Source organism: Ammospiza nelsoni, chromosome 9 (assembly GCF_027579445.1).
Source record: "Ammospiza nelsoni isolate bAmmNel1 chromosome 9, bAmmNel1.pri, whole genome shotgun sequence".
NCBI classification, from domain to species: Eukaryota; Metazoa; Chordata; class Aves; order Passeriformes; family Passerellidae; genus Ammospiza; species Ammospiza nelsoni.
This window is the reverse complement of record NC_080641.1, coordinates 12127346-12144861: the sequence shown is the minus strand read 5'-3', so window position 1 is coordinate 12144861 and position 17516 is coordinate 12127346. Positions and strand designations below refer to the sequence as shown.

At 42.0% G+C, this 17516-nt stretch overlaps 1 protein-coding gene across 4 annotated transcripts in view; it reads right to left on the bottom strand.

The window, feature by feature from the left end:
* TPR (translocated promoter region, nuclear basket protein) overlaps positions 1–17516 on the bottom strand; it is a 33845-nt gene that overhangs the window by 989 nt on the left and 15340 nt on the right. The window contains exons 24-50 of one of the 4 annotated variants that reach the window (XM_059477777.1): positions 17074–17190; positions 16214–16417; positions 15940–16124; positions 15606–15753; positions 15100–15237; positions 14355–14486; positions 13965–14095; positions 13394–13604; positions 13096–13242; positions 12514–12712; positions 11689–11894; positions 11143–11204; positions 10077–10285; positions 9501–9773; positions 8560–8708; positions 7680–7763; positions 7148–7348; positions 6670–6801; positions 6014–6104; positions 5370–5557; positions 4406–4474; positions 3590–3699; positions 2856–2962; positions 2087–2182; positions 1793–1949; positions 1020–1138; positions 68–166 (exon numbers count right to left, since the gene is read on the bottom strand). In XM_059477777.1, the coding sequence (XP_059333760.1) occupies positions 68–166; positions 1020–1138; positions 1793–1949; positions 2087–2182; positions 2856–2962; positions 3590–3699; positions 4406–4474; positions 5370–5557; positions 6014–6104; positions 6670–6801; positions 7148–7348; positions 7680–7763; positions 8560–8708; positions 9501–9773; positions 10077–10285; positions 11143–11204; positions 11689–11894; positions 12514–12712; positions 13096–13242; positions 13394–13604; positions 13965–14095; positions 14355–14486; positions 15100–15237; positions 15606–15753; positions 15940–16124; positions 16214–16417; positions 17074–17190 (3964 nt within the window). The remainder of the gene's footprint in view (positions 1–67; positions 167–1019; positions 1139–1792; positions 1950–2086; positions 2183–2855; positions 2963–3589; positions 3700–4405; positions 4475–5369; positions 5558–6013; positions 6105–6669; positions 6802–7147; positions 7349–7679; positions 7764–8559; positions 8709–9500; positions 9774–10076; positions 10286–11142; positions 11205–11688; positions 11895–12513; positions 12713–13095; positions 13243–13393; positions 13605–13964; positions 14096–14354; positions 14487–15099; positions 15238–15605; positions 15754–15939; positions 16125–16213; positions 16418–17073; positions 17191–17516) is intronic. The other 3 variants (XM_059477779.1, XM_059477780.1, XM_059477778.1) reach the window with 3 other exon arrangements.

Genomic DNA, 17516 nt, shown 5'->3' with positions numbered 1-17516 from the left:
GGGCTGTGTGTCCCTCACTCACTCCCTGCCAGGCTGGGAGCAGCCAGGAGCAGCCAGGAGCACTTACCCCTCTGCCTGTTGAACTGCCGGCCACGCACGCCCGTCCTCAGCGTCGGGGGCTGCAGCCGGACACGGCGCAGGGACTTGGGCTGAGTGCTGCTCGTGTCTGTGGGGAGAGGCAGAAAGAAAGGGTGGCTGTGCCTGCCAGATTCTCATCTCTACATGTTTGATATGGGTTATGCTTTCTTTACTTTAGAATGATAAAAGTGCCTTCCTTATTTTATTGACCTCTCCTCCAAGATAAATAAAAGCTTCAAAACAAATACACTGCATTTCTCTTGCTCTCTATACAAGGGGTTAATTGATAACTCAATAGAGATTAACTTATTGTTGTTTCACAATTTAATTAAAAATATTTTAAAGACATCAAATATGCCAGTGAATAAATAACCAAAGTATCAGTAATGTTTGCTCCTTGAAGTGTTATTCTTACTTGGCCTACTCCAGTCTCTGTGGTCCAAGGTAAAATGGTTTACCAAAGAATCTATAAGCATCAAAATATGATCTTGCTCTTACAGAATCTGGGGAGACCTTAGAGCCCCTTCCAGTGACTAAAGGGTTTCCAGGAGAGCTGCAGAGGGACTTGGGACAATGGCCTGTAAGGACAAGAGGGAATGGCTTCCCACTGCCAGAGGGCAGGGTCAGATGGGATATTGGGAAAGAATTGTTCTCTGTAACAGTGGTAAGGCCCTGGCACAGGGTGCCCAGAGAAGCTGTGGCTGCCCCTGGAAGTGCCCAAGACCAGGTTGGAACGTGGGCCAGTGGAAGGTGTCCCTGCCCATGGTAGGGGTGGCACTGCATGGGCTTTAAGATCCCTTCCACCCCAAAGCATTTAATGAGTCTTTGATTCTAAGGGTTTTATCTTATTTTGTGTATCCTGGCTACCAGCCACTATGCTGGACAAAGGAATTCCCACTCTTAATGAAAAGGTATGAACTATTACTGTGATTATCCTGTACCTGCAGATGAACTTGAAGGAGGATCCTGACTAGTTGAAGGAAGATCTGACTCATCAGATGCTTGAACAGATTCTTCCTCTTGCTGGCTATCGATTTCTAGACCTGCTTCTGAAGTAATGCTAGAAGGGAAGGTGGAGGAGGAGAACCATGTAAGTATATTTGCATAGATTCAGAAAGATCCAGAAAAAAAACCACTCTCTCTTGGAACACAAAGATTCAATGAAAATCAAAAGTAAAATATAGCATAAAATTATGAACTGTACCCTTTTAGATCTTTACTTCATCATAATAAAAAATACAGCAATTATTATAAGTATTAAAAATAGTGCTTGTAAAGTAAAAGACAAAATTATTTGTCTTCAAAGTTCACTAAGAACTGCTTATTCCAGCCCTGTGCTTCATCTTTTGTACATGCACTGTCTTAACTGGGTGACTTAATCATATATCTGTGCTTTGCATGCAGAGTGATTTTCTGTATTACACAGGAATGCCACAGTCTTTAGTCTACAAACTGATCCTTCAACCTGTGCCTTTAACATCAGTATTTGACTACTGCAGAGTGCTCTGCAATCTTAAAAACTAAAAAAAAAATTTTTTGGTGACTTTTATATTAATTTTGTAAACCCCAAGGAGAAGATCAGCAGAAAACCACTGGTTTTGGATGAAGACTCAGACTGTCCTGCCTCACAGCACCACAAAACGCTGTCTGAGCTGCCCCTGGGTGACAATGAACATGCCAGCAGTGCTAGTGAGCCAAAGCAATGGTGCTTTACCCCTCAGACTCTGCCTCTGCGAAGACCTCATCGGTGTCATCACCGGCGCCGGGCTCGGTGGTGGTGGACAGGCTGCCAGTGGAGGTGGTGACCATGGGCACGGACTGGGACGCGTGCTCCGAGGCATCGGCCGAGGCACTCTCTGTGAACACCGTCACTGGGGAGCACAGAAACCCTCAGGCCCTGCCCACAGAGCCTGTGACAGCACAGGCAGCTCAGGGACAGGCTGCCCAGCACTTCCCCTGACCACAGGGAATCATTCCCGGCTTCGCTCTGCAAGCCTCTGCCACTTACCCGGTGCTGCCACTTGTAACGGTGTTGTGGGGACACTACGACCCCCTGATTCCTCCTCGTGGGCAAGGAACAGTGGGGTTTCATACATCCCTAAACCTGCAACACAAAGTTACAGTGACAATCCAGTCAAATGAGTGGCTAAAAAAGGGATTAACCAATGTCTTCCCTCTGGGTATTTGATATAATCCAGTCACTTGTATTTAAGCAGATTGTTGTTGTTTTGTTTTGACTTACTGCCAGAGCTGATCATAATTTATTGGAAGGTAACACCTTGATGAAAATATTAATGCTTGTTTTTTTAACTTTCATCCTTGCATTATTTTCCTATGAGCTTTCTTCAGACAACAGCCTGTGTTCCATGCCAACAGGGATTCCAGGAAAGGGACAGATTCAGACCAACAACAAACACAACAGCCTGAGCATCTCTGAGCAGATAAGGACATAGCCCAAAGATTTCTTGGCATTTGATGTTTTCCCCTATTGTTTAACTACAGGGAAGCTACAACCAATGGTAAAATTGAAGTTAAAAACCATTCCTTCAACATTTCCTTCAATTTCAAAATCCTAACACAACTATAAATGTAGCAGCTTGAAAGTAACACCTTCTCAATTTCTGTTATTCTCTCCCTGCTGACAATTATTTTAGAGTTGCAGGTTTCCACACTTCAAAATTTTCCTGAAGCATTGTGTGAAGAATTATGTTTTGTTGACTGAATTCTCTCTTTTTCACTCAAAGACCCAGAGAAAAGAGAGCCCAGAAGTGCTTTACCTCCTTGTGATGCCAGCTGCCCAAGATCAGAGTGACTGGAGCTGGTTTGTGGCATATCTTCAGGGGGCCCAAATCTGAACCGAGGAACTCCAGCTACCTGGGGGGAACTGGAAAACACAAACTTAAGGAATTCTGCATCTCCACCAAAGATCAGGGCAGGGGGGAGAACTTTCTGACCAAGAGAACAAATCAAGCATGAGACAAAATGAACTAATACTGACCACAAAAATCAGCTGAGCTACTGCTAAATAAACAGCAATTAGCTCTCAAATTATTAGCAATGCATTCAAAATCAATACAACAGTCCTGAAGAGAATATTCTTTACTTATCTATTCTATGAACTCTCATAATTTTAAGTGGATTGCTGAACCTGTCCAGAACATCCCAAAAACAGAAATGGAGGCAACTTTCACAGGCAATATTAATGGGGAGGGAAGGAGAACAAGGAAGGAAATTTGATAGAACTTTTTTGTTTGTTTAATCTCTTCTTAAATCACCAGGTTACAATACATGGGAGAATATTCACTACCTAATCTGCTGATCAGTTTAAATGACACACAAGTCAAGCAATAATTACTTAGCTGCAGATGCAGTTATCTATCCTACTACCTACCATGTTACTTCCATCACAAATGAATTTAATTTAAATTTATTTTCATTTTGCTGAAAAATAGAAAGAAATAGAATAAAGAATAGAGAAAAGCCTTTTTTTTCCCTTTTCACATCTACTTACTGAATAGCTTCTGCAAATCCATCTGTACGATGTGGAACTACAAGAGTTGGTGTACTTGGAACTGTCCTGTCCTCATCATCAAAGAAGTGCTGCTGCTGGAAAAAAAGAGACTGATATGAGAGCCTACAATGTATTTCCAGTTTTTACCAGCTGAGTTAAAGGTTGATTTTTCCACATAGTCCAGCAAAACAATAACAGATTTAGCTCTAACAAAATTCTTGTTTAATTTCAGACATCTAAAGCTGATGCCTTTGGTGTCACAGAAGGTACTTAGTCTCTTTTCTCTCATTGAACCTGCATTTGTTCTGCCAAATACAGCTGAATAAAGGGTTCTAAATTAGCTGATGGAGAAGCATAAGTTAGCCTTGTTCCTTTAGGATGAAGCTGAACTTAGTATTGTTTTTTCCAGCAACACGGCCACTGACTGACTCTAAAAATAAGTAAATAAAATCACCTTAGACAAAACCAATTAAGCCTCTTTTGAAGCCTTTTGTTTCCTGGGAGTTTTCTAATCTTTGCCTTCCATTAATACAGGAATTAACAGGAGTAGGATATTTTCTGCAAGACTACAGAGACTATCCCTCCCTGAAATCAGCAGCCAGGCTTCTTTAAAAACCAAAGTAACCCCAAGAGTCAGGAATGTTCCCTCCCTGAAATCAGCAGCCAGGCTTCTTTAAAAACTAAAGAAACCCCAAGAGTCAGGAATGTTCCCTCCCTGAAATCAGCAGCCAGGCTTCTTTAAAAACCAAAGTAACCCCAAGAGTCAGGAATGTTCCCTCAAAGCAGTTGTTTAGTAGTAGACTCTGATCCACTCACCATTCCACCTATCCCAGGGGTCAGCTGAAGCCCTCGCCCCACCGACTGTCTCCGAGTCATCTGGATTCTCTTTATGGGAAAGAAATGGGGTAAGTTGTGTAAATGTAGTCCTGGAATTCTAACAACCTACAAGTGTTCAGTCAGAGCCAAGGATAGCAGCTAAATGAGTAAGTATGGCAATCATGGAATTACATGATCCTGAGCTGGAAGGGACTCACAAGGATCATCAAGTCCAACCCCTGCATGAAGGACAGGCCCAAGAAACCCAGGAAGAGACTGAGAGCATTGTTCAAACACTCTTGGAGCTCTGACAGCCTTGGGACTGTGCCCATTCCCTGGGGAACCTGTTCAGTGCCCCAGCACTCTCAGGGAGACAATGTGTATATTCTGGGCAAGTGACAGTAATCTTCTACTCAAGTCTCTACTGAATACAGAAAACTTGCACACAAAAATATTGTGATCCCTCAGCAAAAGTTAATGGTAAAGGATCATTTCAGTCAGGATATTCTTGAAGAATTCCTGTTGTGATGTTTTAATTTATAAAAACTACAGTTCTTCAACAAGTATAATCATGGGTCAGGCATTGACTGTGAAAGGTTTAACTTGGAAAATAAAAGGCAGCATTCCTTTGTCCCCTCTACACTGAGGCAACTCATAAAAACCCTTCAAATCTGAGCTACAACCTGGCTAAGAAAAGCTTTTTGAGTGGAAGTATCATCAGCCACTGACTGACTAAGCACTGGTATAATATAATAAGAATTCCAAGATAAAAAGCATTAAGGGGGGGATGAATTTATACATTCCCTGTCCATCTATCATCTGCAGGATGACTAAACCTCTTTGCTCAGCTACCATTTCCATCATGCTGAACAGCTGGCACCATTTTTCCCAATGGATTTTACTGATAAGAAACCATAAAGCAAGTTTTTTCCCAAGTCTCCTGAGGCACTGGAGCTGGTTGTACCTGCACTGGGGGCCCCAGCTCCTGGGGAGGGGCGTGGATGGTGAGCCGTGGGGGCAGGGGGTGCGGGGGCCTCCGTGGGGACTGTGGGGGCCGCGGGCCCTGGCGCTCAGACGATGCCGATGATGGCTGCTGCTCCCGCAGGCTCTCGTGGGCAAACGTGGACTCTGCAGCACTCGTGCTCCCTTCTCCTGCAACACAAATACATAGGGCTGGGAAAACCCTAGGAACCAAGCTGAACACATAAAGGCAAATCTTCCAGTTCTGCCATGAATTAACTCATTTTTCCCTTGCAAGCCTGGGGACAGCCCAATATTGTTATGTCAAATCACTTGAAGAGGACTTGTGCCAGCTACAGCTCCAGTACTGAAACAATGTGTTAATTATTCAGGTGCTGATTTAGAGACCGATTAATCCAGTGAGCCATTAAGTTCCCACAGCAACCAGAGCTTGCAGGATTTTCAAAGGAATGTAGAACAAATCCAGAAAAGATAATTTCAAAAGAATCCACACTGCACGGTGAAATGGCCTTTAGTATTTCACTGATATTTTTACTTTTAAGTGCAGATTTTAACATAGGGAAAATAGCTTCTACATTTCCCTTCCCCTGACTACACAGACTGTGAAGAAACATGGAATAACTGTACCACTGTTTTGGGAATCTGCTGCCCTCTGGTTGCTTTCAGCTCCTCCCATGCTCTCTTCAGTCTCTGTTCCAGGATCTGTACCATCAGCACCCTAAAATCCCACATAAACAGAGTATGACTCAACAAATTATAGGTTGCAAAGAGAATATAAAAGCAGTAGAAAAGTATTCAGAAAGTAAAAAAAGTCAAATATATGACAATCTTAAAAGATTTCTCTAAGTATCTACAGCATTAGGTAAACATATTCAACTGTATGAGATTTCAGAAGTTTTGAGAACCTGTGCATAAACAAACCTGAACAATATAGCTACCATCATTTAATAACAACACAGTGAAATATATCCAGCTCTTCAAAAGCCTCAGCAGTTTTGTAACTACAGTATTTGCTGCTTGCTCCTGTACTATGTACTTTCATTCAGCCCTCTTCATCATTCCTAGTTGATTTTTCTTGTGAAAACAGCAGTTGTAAGAAATTACCATCACCCAGTATCATCCTTCAACTTTTGGGGATGAATTCATACTAGGACTTTCTCTTCCAAGCATTCACATTTGTGAATGAGTATTGGTAAATTTCTTTCAACAGAACCGTTGAGTATTACAGCATTGATTTGTTGCAAGAAATTTACCAGGCTACAAAAGAAATGTACAAATCTCACCTCAGCATCATCTGCTTCATATCCATCATTGCCATCAGCACTACCAGTTCCTTCATTGCTGTCATCACCTTCATCTCCCATCCCTGTGTCTTCATCATCATCCTCATCCTCCTCTTCCTCATCATCATAATCCTGTGATGAGACAGTAAAAGAGCCTTAGGGAAATGCAGAAAGGGGAGTGGAATAGGCTGGATGTGGTGCACAGATCAACACCCACCCAGACACTCCCTCTCTCTCTCTTCAACAGTACAATGGTAGGAAAGAAGATGGAAAAGCCTGAGGGTTCAGATAAAGGAAGGTAAAAGAAATATTCTGGTGAAAAAAGGTGAATTAGCAGGTAGCTTTAAAACACTACAAGTTCAGGCATAAATAAAGACCAACTACTCGGTCAGAAATATTTGGATTAAATTAATCCTGCCTGGCGAGTTTTATATCTGATAAAAGACAAAATCATAAAGGAATTCCATGATATACATACTTCCTGCTCCCCTTCATTTTCTTCATCATCATCATCTTCATCATCACTATCAATTACAATCACATCATCTCTCTTGGACTGGCCATCCTGAGATGAAGAAGTGTTTTGTTGGTCTGACTGAAGGGACCCCAGGTCTATAGGGATAGACTGGGAAGTCTCCTCGCTGTCCTCCATGGCCGCGTACTCCCCCTGTGTCACACCCTGCCAAAGAGCAAAGGCAATCACCAGCACAAACCAAACTCACTGCACCACAATCAACAGCAAGACAACCAGACTCTGATGCTTACAGGACAGCTATTGCTGTTCCTCAAAAACTGACCAGAGGAGAGTACAAAAGAGAATGTGACAGGTGACTGTCAGTGACTGAACAGTTCAAGTCTAAACTTTAAAACATTTTAAATGGTTTCCATGGGAAACCTGAAGGATTCCATCTGAGATTTCACTTCTAAATTTCACTGAGAGTTTGGGGGGCAGATGGCTATTTCAGCAAAAATCTTTCTGCTGAAGATTTTTGCTCTTCAAATATGCTTACTTCTCCAATGGAGTCTTGTGAGTCTTGATTGTATGTTTGTGCCTCCACCTCTCCATCAGTGCTCTCTTCGGCTGCCACTTCCTCCTGCAAAAACAAAGATTTTTCTCACTTCAAACATACCAACAGCCCTAAACATGCTTGAGAGTTTTGTTTTTTACTTTAATAAAAGTTATCTTTTGCCACAAAGGTTATGGGCAACATTTTCTCTGGCTTCCTTAGCAATGCTTATATCAAAAATCTCTCTTCCCTGCCCTGGAGAAATACGACTTCTCCAGCCCACTAGATCTCAGTCTTTTCAGGACTAAAACCAAATCATCAAAGCTTCCCATTCTACCTCCAGCCTCTTAGATCCTTAAGTGGCAATGTTGTTACACAATCCTGCCCTTTTTCTCTTGTGAACATCTCTCTGGCACAGAGTTAATAAAATATGTTTGCCTTCCTTAACACTGTGAGGTTCTGTCTCATCAATTTTATCCCTTTTGTTCACAGCACATCTCAAATCCCTCAAACCAACATTCACATGCATCTTTTGTAGGCTTTTCCAGCAACTCTATCTTCTTTGCTTCCCATCTCCTAAACACCCTTTATTTTTATCCAGAATCACTGTAGATAAAGACCTTCCAAACCCCATTGAAAGAAGTCTGAACTTCTTCCTTCTTAATCCTAGCATATGACCCTCTCTCTCCCATCCTAAGGTTAAGAATTATATCATTCATTCTAATTGGTTTAACCTCTGCCTTTTTTGAGACCAAATGTAATTGTTTCCTCCCCAACAGATTAGAAAGTCAAGAATTCACTGATTTGCTCTGAAGTAACACATTTTTTCTTCCCATTCAAATCCTACAAAGATTAAGTAGTAGCAATTTATGTTCGTGCAAACCTCAGGCCCAACTCTCTGCATGATTCTCAGTTTCTTTGAAGTAGGTGCATCCACTGTTTCCTCAGAGATCTGGTCTGAGTTCTCCACAGTGTTGTCCTCCTCTTCCTCTCGGGAGCGCTTAGACAGCGAGGAACTGGGGGTAGCTGAAACTGCAAACACCTCTCAGTTATTTTAAGAACAACACATCTGTAAACCAGAAATCAAAAGCTTTGGTATTTTCCTCTGAAGATCACTTCCATTTCTGCACTGAATGACAACAACAATCAGAATTGCACTGAGCTGTCTCCTAGCCCAGGAAAACATCAATCCCTTTAGTTACAAGTCTTAAACTCTCAGGCTTTTATTCACAACTTAACTGACTCTAAGTATAAGCCTCAGGGTACAACCCAAATATTTCTTCCACCATCTTTGCTTTGGACAAGTACACCAAACATCTTTAACAGTATCAGCTGGAAAAAGAGAACCCCAACAGTCTGCAGAAATGTTTTTCTGGGGAATAAATGTTCTATTTACACTGTGTAGATCAAACAGATGTGCAAGAGTGCATTGCAGTGTGTAGCTTTAGAGCACTTCCTATATTTTAAACTCAAGCTTAAGGAGCTTACTCATGGCTCCTAGAATTAACCTTGCTCATAGTGCCATGGAAACAGAGTGAGTAAGGTTTAATGTTTTAAACCTTCAGAGCAAAGCTGCTCTGAAAAAGACAAACACAAAGTTTTATTTTCTTTCTGCTTTAAGGAATGCAGTGCCAACAGCATTTCAGAGGCACCACTTCTGACAGCTCAAGAAGGAAGCCTAACTTCAGAAGTTCTTAAAATGTACAGTAAACTAAGGGAGGAGAAAAATGCCCAAACTGATGTGAAGCCCAGTTGACCAAGGACCCAACTGGAGCTACCTACAAGGAACTACTGAGCAAGGCAGGCCTACAAAACGACACCAACCTGTGCCAAACACGGCTGTGGAGGTGGAGGGCCTCTCTATCTGGGAGCTCTGCACCACCTCCACGATGGCAGGGGCTGGCTCCTGAGCTGCAGGCTCGATCTGAGCGTGGCTTTGCTGGGTGGGCTGCACGAAGGCAGTGGCCTGGGTCTGCTGCTGCACAGTCAGGATGGGCTGGGGCAGGGAGGTCTGCACGTTGGGGCTGGTGGAGCGCACGGAGCCACTGGCACTGCCGAACACCGGGACGTGTTCCACGGGTCCTTCCGACTGCATGGCTGCAAGGCAAACAGCAGCACAGTCAGGGTCTGCATTCATCCAGCACAGCTCACATTCTCCTTCTCAGGAAACCCTGAACAAGCACATTCAGTGTCCTGCAGATGAATTTGTGTTATGCACATCTCCAGCTGAGGAACCATGAACTTTGCTGCAAGTAGAATGGTCGTAGAAGTGCAACATACCAAGAGATGCAGGGACAGTGACACTGTCCAAGGCCCTTCCAAACTGACTGCCACCAACACTTCAAGGCAAAGGCAGCACTTCTGAGTACTGAGGATCCTTATACTACACTAAAATCTCACCTTCCTGAGTCTCCACCTGTGTTGTTGGCATAACTGTGGCTGTGGGGGTAGTGGTGGGATTGGTGACCGTGGCAGGAGTCACCATGGGACGGATGCTGGCCCTTGGAGTAGACTTATTCCCAGCCATTGCAGCAGCAGTCACTTTACTGGGAGTTGACACAACAGGAGTTGGTTTAATGTTTGCTGTTGGAGGATCTGAAGTGCTGGCACTGAAAAACAGGAGATTGGTTTCATCATGGTACAGAAAGCAGACTTTAAAAATAACAAACAAGTATATTTTCATAGCCAGAAACACTGGTTTTTTAAAAGCTTTTGAATTTAAAAGCCTGAGAATAGCCTAAGAAATTGTCTTCAAAACTTTTTATAGTTGAAAAAGAGAGACACACTATGCCATCAATAGCATTTTATCCAGCTTGGAGAACTGACAGGTTTCTTCCAAGGTAATCAAGTGGGAATCTAGTAACAGATCAAAATGTTGGCTGTGCTGGAACTTTATTACAGTGAATAACACATCTTACATCAAAACTGATTCACTCAATACAGAGTGACATCATCTCTTGGCTGAGACAAGGGGCAGCCAAATTTTAAGAGACATTTTTTAAAGTCTTGCTGTCTAAAGGATGCATTTCATAATAGCTGAGAGGGAGTTTGTTGTCCCAGCTCACTAGTACAGCAATATTTCCCATTTCAGAGCTTAGGCAAATGGCTATTTTGTCTTTTAGAGTTATCTGTTCAGTCCATTTCTCATTCTTGCATAAGGAAGATCCTTCCCCAAACCAAATTAACAATCAAAATTACACAACTTCAAAAACCTTGAAGTCTGAAAACACTTTATAAAAATCTTCCATGTTTCTCAGATACCATCTTCCTGGTGGCTAATATACCAGCTTGCAACTTAAAAGCCCTATTGATTAGATGTAGCTGAGAAAACAGGAGGAATGCACTATGTCAGTCAGTACCTTTGCAGTTGTTTAAGAAAAATTATGAAAAGCCAGTGATTTGCTAAAAAGAAGAGCAACCACATAATGATAAACCCACAGAAACTCTGCAAACCCCTTGAACTCACATTCCTCTTTCACCTGAAGCTGGAGTAGACTTGAGTGAGATTTGCCTCTGCTGTTCTGGGACCTATTAGTAAAAACCAGAGATATCATGTCAGGCATGAAACAGTGCAGGCAACATGGAAGACACTTCAGCTCTTTGATAACAAGTCTGTGAAAGAAATGCTTGTTGGGTATTGTAATTATGGCAAATTTCCTTAACCAAATCATACCAGCCATACAAAGGCTGGAAAACAATTTGGTAACTGCTCAGGTATTTTCTGAAGCTTTGAGACATGAACCCATTATACTGAATGCATGAGTAAAATACAAAAATAGAGGGCATAGCGTGAACAGCTCCTTGACTGATTCACAGTGAATGGCAGAACTGCCTGCTTGTTGGTGCTGGGAACTCTGATTAGGGCAGGAAACTTAATTTAAGTTCTGAACCCTTACTGAGGCCAACCTGTGGATTTCCAAGAGCAGGGCATGGTGGCACCCGAGTCCAGGCTGGGCAGTGGTGGCCTGGCTGCTGTGCCAGGGCTGCCTGGCAGGATTGTTACATGCTGTACCTTGTTTGTGGACTCAGGGGGCTCATCCCGCTGCTCGTGGTGCCGCTCCTGCTGCTCCCGGAGCTCCCTCTCCAGGCGGCAGATCCGCCCCTCGTACTGGGACTTCAGGGCGCTCATCCGCACCTCCAGCTCCGTCTTCTGCTCTTCCAGGGAGCTGCTCTTCTGCTTCCACTCCTCATTCTCCTTTGTGAGCTGCTCTTTTGTACCTGGTGGAACAGGAAAGGGTCCAGCCTTGCTGAATCCGCACACTGAACACCTGAGTGTTTTATCAGGACACTGAAGTATTCTGAAATCCTAAAAATGTTAAGCTATAAAAGGAGATCTGGGAGGCAATATGGCCATTTTTCTTTTCAATTGCAATTAGATAAAAAGAAACTAAAATAGAAAAATATGTAATAGATAAAGAAGTAGTCCCAAAAGAACAAGATGTTTTCAGCAAGCTCTTACACCATCATTCCTCTCAGTGACATTTACAAACAGAGGAGACAATGTGTTTTGCATCTCTACATTTAGGGAAGGGGAGATTACCCAAGTTGTTAGTAAGGCCAATCTGCTCTAATCAACAGAAGGATCAAAAACGTAATCATGTTGGCTGGCCAAAAGTAAGTAAAATTTTTTCAATGTTCAGTGTGCAGCTACTCATGTACTTTTATCATCCTCTGAAGGAATTAAATTTTAAACTTTAGAACAATCCCTGTAGCATTTAGTCGAGAAAATGCTTTTCAGTAAAATATGAAGCAGGCCATAATTTTCAAGCATCCCATCTAAAGGCTTTGTCATAGAAATAATCTCTAAGGACAGAAAAAAAAAAAAGAAATACAATACCAGCTAACTGTGCAATTTTCTGCTTGGCTGCAAGCAAGGTCTTCCTTGTTTTCTCCTCCTTCTCTGTGATCTGTTGCCTGAGCTGTTCTTCCTGTGTAGTCTTCTCTTGTAGATCTTGATGGAAACGGGCCAGTTCTGTCTGTAGCTGCATTATCTGCTCCTGGAGATTTCTAACTTCAGTTTCCTTTTCTGTTATTGTCTAGGGAGGGAGAAAGATTGCAATTGTTGGCCACAACCAACCACTTTGGCAAATATAGGTGCCAAGTTCCAAGGAGCTGGTATTAACTGGCCATTGGATTAAGGTTAAAAAGCTTCTTAACAACAACAGGAGTTCAGTCCTTTCTGAATGCAAGAGCTGGAGAACAGCATTCTCTTTCCCACTTCTTCCAGGAAATAATGTTAGAAACATTAAACCCAGGATTTACACCAGGCTCAAGATCCCTCTTTCCCAAGAAAGTAGAGGCACAATTGGTCACTTCCCGTATTTCTGTGACACACATTAAAACACCCTTCCATTCTTCACTGTTACACACTTAGGACTGCAGTGGAGAACAGTACTCTGAAATTACTCACTGCTCTTACCTTTTGTAAACTTTCAACCTGAGTCTCCAAATTCTTTGTCTTCACTTCAGCTTGACTGAGAGTGTCTTTTAGCTCTTGTACTTCCTGGGCAGAAACTTGGTCTTCTTGTGGTTCTGCCAAAGGCAGAGTTGATGATTCAGCAACCATCTGAAAGGCATCAAGGGGTACAAGGCTGAACAGGACTACCTGATCACAACATTATTACTTTCACAAGATGGTTTTGTGTGCCAAGTGATTGGTTATAAGTTCTGGCAAACCCCAGGAACTCTAAGGAATGCTCCATTTCAGTTCTACCTACCTTATCATGCTGTGCTTTCAGCTCCTCGTACTGGGTCTTGTACCTGCGACCGATTTTCTTGACCTGTGTTATAGTTTTCACTTTTTCCTGTATGTCAGCCACTTTAGCATCCAGTTCTTTTTGCAAAGTGTCCTTTTCTGCTCTTATTTTAGTTACTTCATCCTTCAGGCTCTGAACAAGATTCTGGCTTGTAGTCAAGGATGCATTAGTTCTAAATGACAAGAGATCAGAGGGAGATGCAAATGAGACGCTTGAAAACATATATACATTTCAATATCCCTTATTTATGTAACATCACTAGCATTATCTGTAGTGGATTACATTTTCTAGGATTTTGCAATACAGAACAGAAATTATTCTATAATACATTACTTTATTATTGGCCGAATAATTTCGGCTAATACCTTGCAAAACAACTCTCACTTCACCTTACCTGCTTGTAATCAAGCCACAGAAAGAATACCAAAAGTTTCACAGTTACACAGCAACACTTAAGAAATTACACTTTCAGATATATAATCAGAATATTTTGCTTTGCACCAAACTTTTTACAAATTGACCAATACCACACCTGGCAACTTCTGCTTTAAGCCTGCCTGTTTCTTCACTCATCTGTTGGACACGCTTGGCATTTGCCTCCTTCTCAGAGAGCAGCTTTCGATACTCTTCGAGGTCAGTGTCCTTCTGCTGGCTCAGTAAGTGCTGGAAGGGGAAGAAAAGAGGGGCAGTTTTGTAAAATAATTACACAGTTATAGCCAGAAAATCTCTTTGAATTAGAGCCACTGCTTTTGCATTTTGATATGGAATAGCCAACTCTGAAGCTGCGTGAACAATGCTTTATAATTCAAACACACTTCTTAGCTTTTTATTCTTCGTAAGGAAATGTAGCACTTTTTTTAGTTGTTTAACTGGTGGGCTTTTTTTTCCACATTATGTTCTCTGAAAGGAGGCATTTCCCCACCTGAGTTCGGGCTTTCCAGCGTTTAACATCCTCTTCCAAAAGCTTTTTCTCTGCCTGCAGCATCCCACTCTTCTCACTGAGCTCAGCATTGGACTCTTGCAGGGGCAGGATGTCTGCCTCGAGCTTGCGTACCTGAGAAAGCACAGTAAGGGGTTACACTCTGCACCTCAGGAGACTGAAGGAATCCCTCAAGAGAAAGCCATGAACCTCTTTCCTAACTCTCTGCCTTCCAGTGGCCAGCTGGAGGAAGAGAAAAGGACAAGGACAACAGCAGAGGATGATCCTACAGAGAAAAAAAATACTGGGGCGACTTCCCAATCTTAGATGCTCACTCTGTACTTTGGTACAGGAGAGATTTTTAATGTTAAAATCTGATGCATTGGTTACCATTAAAACAAGCAGTATCTCACTTTTAAACTCTTAATAAAGCTGTGGTCTGTTTTATATGCATTCTTGTGCCATTTTCCATTTTTAATGTAATTGCTGATAATATCCCTGCTCTTGGTATACCTCTAGCCAAGGATAAACACTGACTTTCAGGTTCATCTAAATGGAACTAAACTTCAAGCTTTCCAATACTGCAGATGGACCAAAGTCTTTTAAAATTAGAAATGTAAAGTTTCCTCATTCATGTATGATTTAAAGGAATAATTATAATGTAAATCACATATTTACTGTAATTAGCAATGGTATATCCCGACATTTAACTCTACACTGAATATCTGAAAGGTTTATCAGTACTAACCTTTGCTTGTATCTGCTGTAGCTCTTGCTCCAGCCTCTCCTTCTCTTCCCTTAACATCTTGTTAGTTTCTATGAGTATGTTCATGGTCTCAGTTTTCTTCATTAATTCTTCATGCTGCGCAATGGTTTTTGCTGTTACCTGTGGCAAGAGTCAACTCAATAATTTGTTTTGCTTGCATAGGCACATATACTCCACCCGGATATGGTATAACACCACCTTGGAAATCTACCATGGTATTTATTATTTCACATGTACATTCAAGACATTGGGAAGTAGGAGATGGGAGGAAAAAAAAATAAGATAAATTATCTTTATTTTACCCTAATTATGAGATTTTGGAATTGCTACACACTCTCACAAGACTTGGAACAAGATACTCCATTTGGTTATAAGCAATCCCAGTTAAAAAAAATCCCAAATTCTTTCAAAAAATTATTTTTGGGCACAGGCAGCCACAGAACAGCCCTGTACTCATTGAATTCACAAGCATTAACCCCCAGCCATACCTGCACCTTCTCCCTCTCAGCGTTGAGGCTGTCCTGCAGCTCCTGGAGCTCCCTCTCCAGGTGCTCCACCCTCTGGCGGTACCGCAGGCTCTCCACCTGCGCCACCTCGAATCTTGTCTCTGCGATCTCCTTCTCCCGACGGATAAACCTGCAGGGAGGAGTTCAACACCACTTCACACCAGGAAAATGTTCTCAACTAGCACAACCATCTCCCATCAGCAAAAAAAGCACCTGGATTTTTAACATTATTCTTCAAGTATAAAGTAATATAGAATTATCTAAGTTCAAATCTAATTTATAACCCCCGGGAGAAGGAACTCAGAGCTAAGGTTACCTAAGAATTTCTAAGATTTGTTCCTGCGATTTGCCTTCCTCACTAAGAGAAACATTTGCTGCAGTTGGGATGGCTTCTTTCATGGAAGTCACCATCTTATTGCTCATGCTCTCCAGCTGCTCATGTAATAATCGATTTTGTTTCTCCAGATCCTCACAGCGGGATGCAAGTTTTGAAGCTTCATCCTACAACAAAATCATTCACTGAGTGTGATTTCTGTGGCTGAATTTCTGTTAACTGAAAAAACCCACTGAAACAACAAAGCCCATCACACCTTGATCATTCTCTCTCTCTCTTCCCAGGAGGCTTTGGATTCCAAGAGCTCAGACTCTGCTTTCTGAGCAGCCTCCTCCAGCTGCTGCCTCACCGCTGCGTTCTTGGCAACTTGCTCTTTGATGGCCTGTAGTGCCTCCACATCAGCAGCATGAAGCATCAACTCCCGCTCATATTTGTTCTGAGCTTCAGAAGCCATCATTGCCTGCACAAAACCAGAATAAATCAACTCTGCTACTCTTACTTTGTGTGTTTGATCTGTACAAAGAGACAAAATCAAGTGACCACAAAGCAAAAAGAAAACCACTACCCAAAATCCCAGCTATTCTCAAGCACAGGAAACATGGAAAAGCCCATCTACTACATTTGGGGTTGGATTAAACAGCCCAAAGTTTTTTTATATCCTTGAAACCAATTAGTGCTGTTGGAATTCTCATCTGCAGAAAAGTAAATTCCCTTTAAAAAATAGTTGGTTAACAAGACAATCTTACCAGCTGCTGCTAAATATCACACTGCCCCAGAGACATAAAAGATGACAATTATCTTTTGGGTTAGAAAAATACTTTCCCCATTGTCTCGTTGGGAGCATTTTCAGTCCCCTCCTCAGGGCATGAAGGCAGCAATTCATTAAAACCAGTTAATTACATTCCCAAGCCAATCTTTTTACATAATGAAACAGATCTTAGAAACAGAAATCTATTGCATTCAATAAGCAGCTGCTCCCAAAATAGAGAATGTGCTCTCCCAGCGTTTTTCCCGCCTCCAGCAGTCCCTGAGTAACAAGTTTAGTTTTGAATTCAACTGAAAGTTAACAGGAATTCTGTTGACCCTGGCTAAAATAGGCAAACACCACAAACATACTTGCTCCTGGCAGTCCCTCCTGGCCTGCTGTTCATTATTCAGAGCTGTGCTGGCTCTCTGAAGAGCTTCCTGAACTTCTGACTGAACAGCTGACAGACTCTTCTTCAGTTCTGAAAGCTGCAGTGGCAGAGGAACAACAAAAACAAAGTAAGAACAAACCCAGGACTGAGAGGACTGAGTGGCAAAGTATTTGCAGAGTACTGAACACAGTCATTCATAATGATGATTATTTTATTACTTATAAATTAAAATTGGTATTAAAAGAGACAAATACTTTCTATATTTTGACTTATTAATATACAGAGGTCTTTCCCAGTAAAAATATAATCCTTTACTTTCAGAGTTGGACCTGCAGTAATTCTAGTTACAGTCATTTTGTTTCCTTCTGAAACCTCTCACAAAGGCTGCTACTTTATGTTTTCCTGCTCAAAGTTCAGGCAGAG